The sequence below is a fragment of the Sander lucioperca genome, chromosome 22, assembly GCF_008315115.2.
Source record: "Sander lucioperca isolate FBNREF2018 chromosome 22, SLUC_FBN_1.2, whole genome shotgun sequence".
NCBI lineage: Eukaryota > Metazoa > Chordata > Actinopteri > Perciformes > Percidae > Sander > Sander lucioperca.
Window position 1 is genome coordinate 6,507,593 of NC_050194.1, and position 9,691 is coordinate 6,517,283.

A 9,691-nucleotide genomic window follows, 5' to 3' on the forward strand; every position below is an offset into this window, starting at 1 on the left:
TGGATGGGAGAAAAACGTGCTCCGATTTATTGAAATTTCTTTAAACCAATCACAATTGTCTTGGGGCGGTGCTAAGCGCCGGACGGAGCCGCTGCAAAATAGCCTCAGGGAAGGAACTTGTTTTGGTGGAACGTGTACCTTACCTAGCTGTCTGGATTTACCCTGCAGAGATCTGAGGAGCAGTTAACCATAGTCCTCAGAAATCCACCGGAGATTAAAATGCCAACACAAAGAAAGAGGAAGGTAACGGTCATCCGGACAAAATGAGGGACAGCCGGCGAAATTTCCGGCGGCACCTGAACAATCCCGGAAATAAAACATTGTCGATATAGACTAGCGTCAACTCAATTCTTGATTGGCCACCGGGACATTCAGATCAAATCGTTCAACAAGCATTCTACGACGTGGGCAAGGGGAGGGGAGAACGATAGCGTAATTTATGATATGATTATGATGGAACGGGCAAGTGGGTTGTTGCGTTTACTTGACCCTGGGAATCCTTACTGTTGGACCCTGGTGTCAAACAACTCTGGAGGTTAAAAATACACAACAGAATGAATCAGAAGAACTACACATTCTGGCTGCTTCAAGCAAATAACTAAAAAAAACATTTGAATATACAAACACAACAGTCACTTATTAATGAATTTATTTTTAAAAATGACTTCAAATACATGATGGAAAAAAAACCTGAATATAATTTTACGCTGTGGCTACACTTCTCACACCTTGGGGTTTCAATGGTTTGTTCTTTAATCTAGCTATAGGGATCACTGTTTTCCTGATCAAGGCATTTCCAAACCCCCCCCACATACAGAGTTACCAGTTCATCATGTAGACCTGTGCAGTCTAAACAATACAAAAGCCCTACAAGTAAATCCTCTTTGTAAAGTGTATATAATGTGTTTTATGTTTACGCTGTCAGAGATAAGCTGTCTGTGGTCAGTTTGGAGACCGTTATTAGTGGTGCCTATGTAAAGGACTGCATTAGCTTTTAAGTGTACCTAATAAACAACTCAACGTAGGTTCGTTGTAGGCCTTTTATTACAGGAGGAAGACAGTGAACTGGTCTTGTGTAAACTTTGTAAAAGGCAACAAAAGACACAATCCGTCCTATAGAACCACAGAGGACCCCATCAGAAACAGGGCAAGGCCACAGTTACTGAGGCAGGTTTGAGACAATGCTTTCCAGCACTGATGTCCAACAACTTAAAAATGCTTATTCTAGGCAACTCAAGTAATATTCCAGGTGCTTTGAGCAAAGGATTACAAAACGCATTCTGAAACACTTTTGAACTGACAGCAATAAGAGGATTCAAGTGAGCAACGTGTCAATTTAGGGGGGAAAAGATCCATGAAAAAGCAAAAGAAACTAAAGATGTTGTACTTTCTAGACGTTTTGAGGGCAGCTAATTCTTCCCACGGTGAATTTCCTATTGAAAAAAAAAAAAAAAAAAGGAGGTCAAAACATGGCAAAACCAACACCGGAACAAAAAGAAGCTGGCCGAGAATGCAGAATAGTCATGTTTGGATGATGGAAGTGGGGGGGGGTGGAACTCATATCTTTAGAAAATTATACCAATGTCTTGTGCAACATATCCACAAATACTATAACTACATTGTATAATTCCTATATATCAGTTTATCCTCTGAAGTGTTCTTTTTCTCCATCTGTCACTGATTTGCCTTCTTACAAAAAAAAACAGGCGAGATGGAAGGAAAAGCCCCATGCACGCTCACTGTAATTCCTGTTCAGTCGTTAAGTAAACTTGTATTAGGTGACCTTGTAAAAATGTGTGAATCAAACGGAATGGAAATAACTTCAGCAGCTTCAGAATTAAAACCCTGGTGGGCGGGGAGGAGTAAAGAGGCAGTGAAGCACTTGGTAAACCTGCGATTGTCTCCTCGCGAGGAAGAAAACTAGAGGCATCCCAAATGTTGCATTCCTTTTTATCTCACTTTGATCCACCCGTTTTCCCCCGTCCTGACCACCTGTTAAGGAGGACCCACGCCCCTCTGATTTGAAATGAGGGACAGGAGTTCAGGAGCACTCCTGATCCGACGCCGTTGGTATTGGTCCCACTCCCCGTTCTCCACCTCCAGATCTCCTGCTCTCTCCATCCCTCCGAGACTGAAGTGCGTGTTGAAGCCTTCAGGTGGAGGACTAACGCTTTGCTTTGGAGTCTTCAGCATCTTTAAAATAAAAAATAAAAAAATCAGATGGAAAAAAATAAGAAGCAACATAGAGAATTGTGTAAAGCTGCGTTCCAAATCACATACCTTTTCTTTGTGCTCTTAGTGCGTACTGCAGCTGCCCTTATAAAGTACGTACTGTTGCATGCAGTAAGCGTACAATTGGGACATGCTACTTTGATATACACAGGGTTCATACCCATTTTAACCAATACTTTTCCATGGCGTTTTGGCAAATTTCCGTGACTATGTATTCCTGAAAATGTCAGTCGACATTATACAATAAGAATAAAAATCTGTGTTAAAGTTTACTCTCAGAGGTTTAACAATAAAATGAATGATTTATGAATTTATGTGGTTCATAGCAGGATTTGTAATATCGCGCCCCGAATAGAACGTTGAGGTTAGGACGACGTGAAATACATTTATGAATCACATATTATGCTGCGTTAAAAAAAAAATTCCATGACTTTTCCAAAACTTTCTGGGTCTTTTTATGTTTCCAAAACCTTTCCAGGTCTGGAATTTGCATTTTTTAAATTCCATAACTTTTCCAGGTTTTTTCAAAACGTATGAACCCTGTATACAACACTGAGTACGTTTACATGCACACCAAAATTCCACTATTATTCCGAATGTGACAATATTCCGAATTTGATACAGGTCATGTGAACAGCACATTCTGGTTGGATATTCCGAATAAGGCCTTTTTCCAAATATAGCATTTTCCGATTAAGACGTGGGATATTCCGGTATTATTCGGGTTTTAGAGGCATTCTTTGCACATGTATACAGCGCATTTGGAATATGCATCTCAATCTGAGTTTTTAACTGCCTGTTTACGGCTACGGTCAGCTGTGTGCGTTGCTATGGTTTCTGTAAACAAACCAACCAGCCAACGGTTTGCAAGACTGCAGACCCGATAAGGAGAAACACAGCTACTTTTATAAACATTATCAAAGACCTGGACATCAACAGGTTTTTGGATATTCGTACACATCGCTACGCCGACCTTTTCGAGGAGCTGGTTGAAGGAATGAAAGAGGGACGCTGTGGTCGCACGGTCCAACAAGTCCTCCACCGCTGCTAAACTTTGAACAAATTGTATTTTGCACGGCTATATGTAAACGTGAACGTTAGTGGCATATTCACTTTCATCAGCCATGTAAACAGCTCAGTCGGAATATCGTCTTTTTCAGAATAAGGGCAAAAAATTGAATATTATGTGCATGTAAACGTAGTCAGTGTGCCTTGAACTTTGACCCTCTTGCTCATATATGCTACGCAGACGATTGTGTGTCAGAATAACCAGAAAAGCATGCTGGCTTGCATACAGCAAGCGACCAGATGCTGTAGGACATCCTGGATTTTTTGGCACACTACATTTGACAAAATGTATTGGGACTTAACTAAAAACACATTTAACTAAACACTAAACTAAATTAATGTGCATGTTCTGGCCTGGGGACCTGACTGTGTGTACACAGTAGATGTATGAACAAATCTTACAAATCCCCAAGCTGAACTGAGAATAAGAAATCATTAGTCAGACGTGATTATTGCCGATGTGTGTACAGATGAGTTCTGAGCTTAAATGCAAATGTTTAAACCGAACTGAGGGAAAATCTGCTTAATTTCCACCTCTAGCACACAAAGGCTGTAGCTTTACAGAACTGTTGTAAATTGTTGTGTCCTCTCACCTTTCCTGAGTTCGTCTCTCTTCTTGGCAGCATCCTCCCTCTGTTTCTTGATGATGGCCAGTCTGGCCAGGTCGGCCCTGGCCTGGTCAGTCTTCCCCTCAAGATGGAGCTTCATGTAGCGCTCCTTTGATTTCTGCTTCTCGATCTCCTCTCTGGGAAAAAGAACAGGAGGGCACACACATACGCTTAAGGAATACTCAACCAAACTAAAAAGCCTGGTGCCAGCAACAAATATATCATTTCAGGAGCTAAACAAAACACAATAGCACAAATACAAACATTCCTTTCCTGAGTGACACCTACCTCTCCCGGCGAGACAGCTCTCTGGGAGCACTGACGTCTAATTCAGTCACCTTCTTGCTCTTCTGAGACACACGGTTGGGATTCTCAATCTCTATAAGGCCCTCCACCCCACTCCTCTTCCTCTGTGTGCAAAAACAAAAAAAAATTGTAAGATCAGTGAGGCGTGTAAACGTGTTTGTCTACAGTGGCAACTAACACTCAACCATTGTTTGGGTGCAGTTTTGTCCTTCAAAAAACACATTTCCAGACACATTTGATCGTTCACGGTGTACTTTCTAATTCCCTCTGATGCCAAAAGTCAACAGTGTTACATAAGGATACTGGAAGCAAGTTACAAATGAGTTAAGCTGAATACATTTCAGCAAGGCCAAACACTAAACATTAGGTGTGGTATCAGTCCTTCAACCCCACCAAGTTCTAGGCCAAGCCAACATTATAACCCCGCTCTCACTCACCTCGGTATCGTCGTCACTGCTGCTCTCTTCCTCAGAATCGGCAGAGTCCACCTTCTCTGCACCAGGATTTTCGTCCTGTAAACATACACATTTAATCAAGCCAGACCTGGGGGCTGTTTCACAAAAGCAGAATTTATAAATCCAGGATAACCGATAAAGCGAGACTTGACCTGGTCTAATCTGTGCAGCGACCAGGTCGAGCCAGGCGGAGGAGGAGCGACCAGGTCGAGCCAGGCGGCGGTAATTCGGATAGATGCGCGTTCACGGCTTTCCTTAAAGCAGCCATATTATGCTCATTTTCAGGTTCATAATTGTATTTTAAGGTTGTACCAGAATAGGTTTACATGGTTTAATTTTCAAAAAAACATATTTTTGTTGTATTGCAGTGCTCTCTCTCACTGCTGCAGATCCTCTTTTCAGCTGGTCTCTGTTTTAGCTACAGAGTGAGACCTCTTTTCTTCTTCTTCTGTACTATCTTTGATTACACTGCACATGCCCAGTAGCTCAGATGTAGATCATGTCAGCTAGCTAGCTCCATAGACAGTAAAAGAAAGGCTGTTTCTACAACTTCGGTCAGTTACAAGGCAGGATTAGCTGGGAGACTTCTAAATGAGGGCGCACATGTAAGTAGTTCTTTTGTAGATTATGGTGAACTTGTGTGTGTTGTAGCAGTGCTTTGCTATTGAGAACGAGGTAGCATGCTAGCGTTAGCATTAGCATGCTAACGAGCTAATGGTTGCGGTTAGCCTGCTCGTTTCGGCTTGTGACGTCACAAGCCGTGCCGATTTTGAACAGCTCACCCAGAGACTGAAGGCAGGACACATTCAGAAACTGTATCTCACTCTAAACAGCATGGATGGATTTTTTTCAAAGTTTGTATGTGTGTGGAAGCACCAGAGACACAAAAGAACACCCCAAATCCCAGAAAAAGTGATTTTTTCATAATATGGGCACTTTAACAGGCCGCGAGGTCGATCAGATTTACTGATGCTACAATAGAGAATACGCATTGTACATACTTTACACAGAGTGAGCAGCAGCTTCTTGTGGAAGTATGATAACGTGAAACACTATTTGTAAAAAAAAGAAACACGGGCGCTGTAATGAAACAGCAAGAAAAAGAGTGGCAGACGACCGCGGACCGACTGAATGCGTAAGTAGCCTAAATACATACATTAGCTGACCACTGCTCTGAACTGAAACCGTCATAATCATACCATTCAAGGAGTTAGGCTACTAATCATTTGCACAAATTAACAGTTGTACTCTTTGCCTTCAAAGTGAGCAGAAGATAATGTTACTCAGGAAATTTACCATGAAGATCAATTACAACAACGCTAGAATATGATGCGCAAATATCTCTTTCACTCTGTTTCTCCCTCTCTCTCATGGGCTAAAATATAAATTACCCAAGTCATATTAACTTCCACTGCTCGCTTTTAATTGCAAATGACAAGTGACTCATTGAATGGTTTCAGTTAAGAGCAGTAGTTCATAAATGTATATTTTTAGACTATCATCTACCATGCTTTTCACGTTTTTTTTTTTTTTGTTGTTGTTGTTTTTTTTTATAGAGGACGAGTTTCCTTCTTTACATATTATATGCTTTGCTCCCTCGTATATATGGAGATAGAAAAGAAAGACACTGAAGAAATTGGACTCTAAGATCTAGAAACTATAAATATAATTAAGTGATGAATATAATGCACACTGATGAATACACTATGTTGTAGTCATGTTTACAGTTATTTCCCCCCAGCAAAATATTAAGTCAAAAACCACTGGGGTGTCCTCTCCCTGTTACATGAATGTAGCCTACACTATATAGTTACTGGTCCAGTGAACTAAGACTATAATTAAGGAGGATTGTACAATTAGGATAGGTTTTTATAATTGTACAATCCTCTCAAATTATAGTCCCAGTTTACTGGACAACACAAATTGTGTGCTAAGAATGCCAATTTATTGAATCCTTTGTTAAATACAAAAAAAAAATATCAACCAAAAATAATTTAAGCTCCACTATAGAAACACACATGTAGAGCCATTTATATATTGCCCTTAGTAACTGACTTCATTTAAAAACACAAATATAATATATGCACCAAACTTCTAACAATATGAACAGCAGTCTTCATACAGAAATATAACCGTTAACAATGACTGTCACATGAATAATTATGGTCACAACTTTAAATAATAACAGTACTTAAATGAACAGCAATATACACATGTATTTTCATGCAGGCTGATAACAATACGGTAATACCACTGCTGAGTGAACAGAAAAGGCTCCAGGATGAATAAATCCTGGCTGTTAGCCTGGTCGGGAGCAGGCTAACTGTAAAGAATACATCTCCATGGTAACTTAGATGCCTCTGCTTTTGTGAAACCGAGTCGAGGCTAAAAGTGAGCCAGGATAACTGGGAAATCCCGGCTTAATCCCTTATCTTTTTGTTTTGTGAAATTTAGCCCTCTGGTTTGAAAGGAACTCCATGTCTGCCACAAAGATCTTTCACTTACCAACTCTTTCTGTGCCTTCATCTGTCGGTCTATCTCCTCAGGGTTGCTGAACTGCTTCCCCCTGCCCTTGTGGCCTCTTTTCCCTGTAACACAGTTGTAAGAGTTGTTACTGCCAAATCAACTGTATCCAACTGTTTTTGAAGTTTGTCCGTTCTACAAGTTGTCAACAGTGGTCAATCACAAAGAGGATGGAATCGTTTTCAGTACAGGGACATATTTGCATTCACGTTACATCCACTCAACAACAGTAACAACTTTACAAAGTAATGCTTTCCCCCAGGCGCTGTATACATTATGTGTCCACTGCTCCTAATGCTTAGAATGGGTTAAATGAAAAGATCGAATTTCACGACATTGTACTGTTAGTTGTGTGTGACGATTAAGAATAACGGGTTTTTGTTTTTAACGTGATTAAATATGTGAGTAGTGAATGAATACTGTGTTGGTGACGCTGTTTGTGGATAGTGAGAGGACCGGACTAGACACTATGACCATTTCGTCATTCAAGACTTTGCGATGGTGCAATATTAGCTAGATCATGTGGCGCAGCAGGTGTTGCTGTTTTTATGTACACCCGTTACTAACCAGGTCTGGATGATAAGATCCCGATACAGTTTAGACCTGTTATTAGAATTCTACATTGAAGTTCTAATGCTTTTTGCAAAGTGTGAATAGGGACAGCGACAGTGTGTCTGTGTGGTGCGAGAGCAGTCACACATGACGTACACCGAGGGCCAGCTACCTTCACGGAAAATGGCATGGCTAGTTGAGTGTTATGACGACATGACAGCAAAAACAGCCAGATACATAGCTAGTGAATACTTTAACAAAATACTTATGAACGAACCTGATGATAGTGATAACAGCTATCTACCAGGAATTCAAATAAATGTTTACGTAAAGCGGTCTAACGTTAACGTTCCTGTTGTGCACATGGTGCTGACGGTTAAAGTTGAACAAAAATGGCCAGATATCGAACCATTCAAACCGTTCAGATTCTGAAATTACCAACAGGTGTTCGTGTGAAGGTATTAATTATTCACTATTGGTACATTGTGTATCTTTCCTGAATCGCTCATACCCGCAAATACACTGTGCTAACCGGTTAGCATGCTAAAAGCTAAGCATGTGAGAGTTCAACGGGAATTTACACTACTGTAGCTAACAATTCGCTAGCTAGAATTAGCTTGCTAAACATTAGCATGTTACATTTATTTGAATATTAACACTTACCGCCCCGTGGCATTATTAAAAGTGATGTGTATATAGATCAAGTCCGCTACTATATCGCGAAATAATCTGACAGTAGTACAAACAAAGCCGGCGGTTTAAAGTGCTGAAAAAAAGCACAGAAACTACTTCGTCTCTCCCGCTGTCGGAAGCACAACCGCAAACGCTGCAATAACTCACGATATCATGCGCCTGCGCAGTTAGGACCATTCAACCAATCGCTGCACTGCGCATTTGACTGACATGTATATCCACCAATTACCTTCTTCTTCTTATTCCATCAATTTCTTCATTTTGTTTCAACTATCCAGATTAAGTCGAGTGCTAGATTAACACCAATTAAAAGAGAGTAAAACTAATTTATAAAAGGCCGTACCTTTCATTGACATGAACCCATTTTAGATTTTGAATACACAATATTATCAATTCTCAGTTCTACTCTAAAATAAATTCTAATATAAATACATGTTTACACAAAGAAATTGAAATTCCAAAGTACATTTCACAAGGGACAGAGATATGATAATTACATCATAGTATACTCAGCAAAAAAAGAAACGTCCTCTCACTTTCAACTGCTTTCATTTTCAGCCAACTTAACATTGCACTGCAGTACTTAATGCAGCTGGTGGCCACACCAGATACTGACTGTGACTTTTGATTTTGACCATCTTTTGTTCAGGGACACATTTTTCCATTTCTGTTAGTCACATGTCTGTGAAATGTTGTTCAGTTTAGTTCTTAGTAGTTGAATTTTTTTATGTTCATACAAAGTTTTACGCATGTTAAGTTGGCTGAAAATAAAAGCAGTTAAAAGTGAGAGGACATTTATTTATTTTTTTGCTGAGTTTATATTACGTGTAGTACAAATATTACTAGTGTTGCAGAAGATCAACACACCAGATTTTCTATTCTGGTTGGTATGAAATTAATACTAAGTAGATACATTACGTGATCATGATCTCGTAATGATGATCTAGGATTTTAACCATTAACAGAAAAACTTTGCTCAAGGGCCACTTACTGAGTTGCAAGTAAAAGCTCTGCAAAAGCTAGTAAGTCGACCTTGAGATAAGATTTTTGTCAAACTCCTGTTCCCAAAGTCAAGAATAAATTTAGAACTAGAATTACTAGGATTATTTATGGCAACGTTACTGCACACAGTCTGCGGAACTCAGATTTATCCTTGTCTTCTTTTGAATGTGTCAGTAGTTATGGCTCAACAAAGTAGCAGTCCGATTAGTGGTTACAGTAATATTCTAAATAATGTGAATAAAAAAAAATGCA

The 9,691-nt window shown here is 39.9% G+C and overlaps 1 protein-coding gene across 1 annotated transcript; it reads right to left on the reverse strand.

Moving 5' to 3' along the window:
* Positions 1 to 910: 910 nt before the first annotated feature.
* On the reverse strand, positions 911 to 8,627 carry pdap1a (pdgfa associated protein 1a). Its single transcript, XM_031297963.2, has 6 exons — positions 8,408 to 8,627; positions 7,175 to 7,257; positions 4,652 to 4,726; positions 4,197 to 4,318; positions 3,894 to 4,045; positions 911 to 2,193 (listed from the first exon to the last, which is right to left on the reverse strand). Exons 1-6 carry the CDS (start codon positions 8,418 to 8,420, stop codon positions 2,165 to 2,167), a joined length of 474 nt encoding a protein of 157 aa, XP_031153823.1. The 5' UTR covers positions 8,421 to 8,627; the 3' UTR covers positions 911 to 2,164.
* Between the last annotated feature and the right edge of the window lie 1,064 nt (positions 8,628 to 9,691).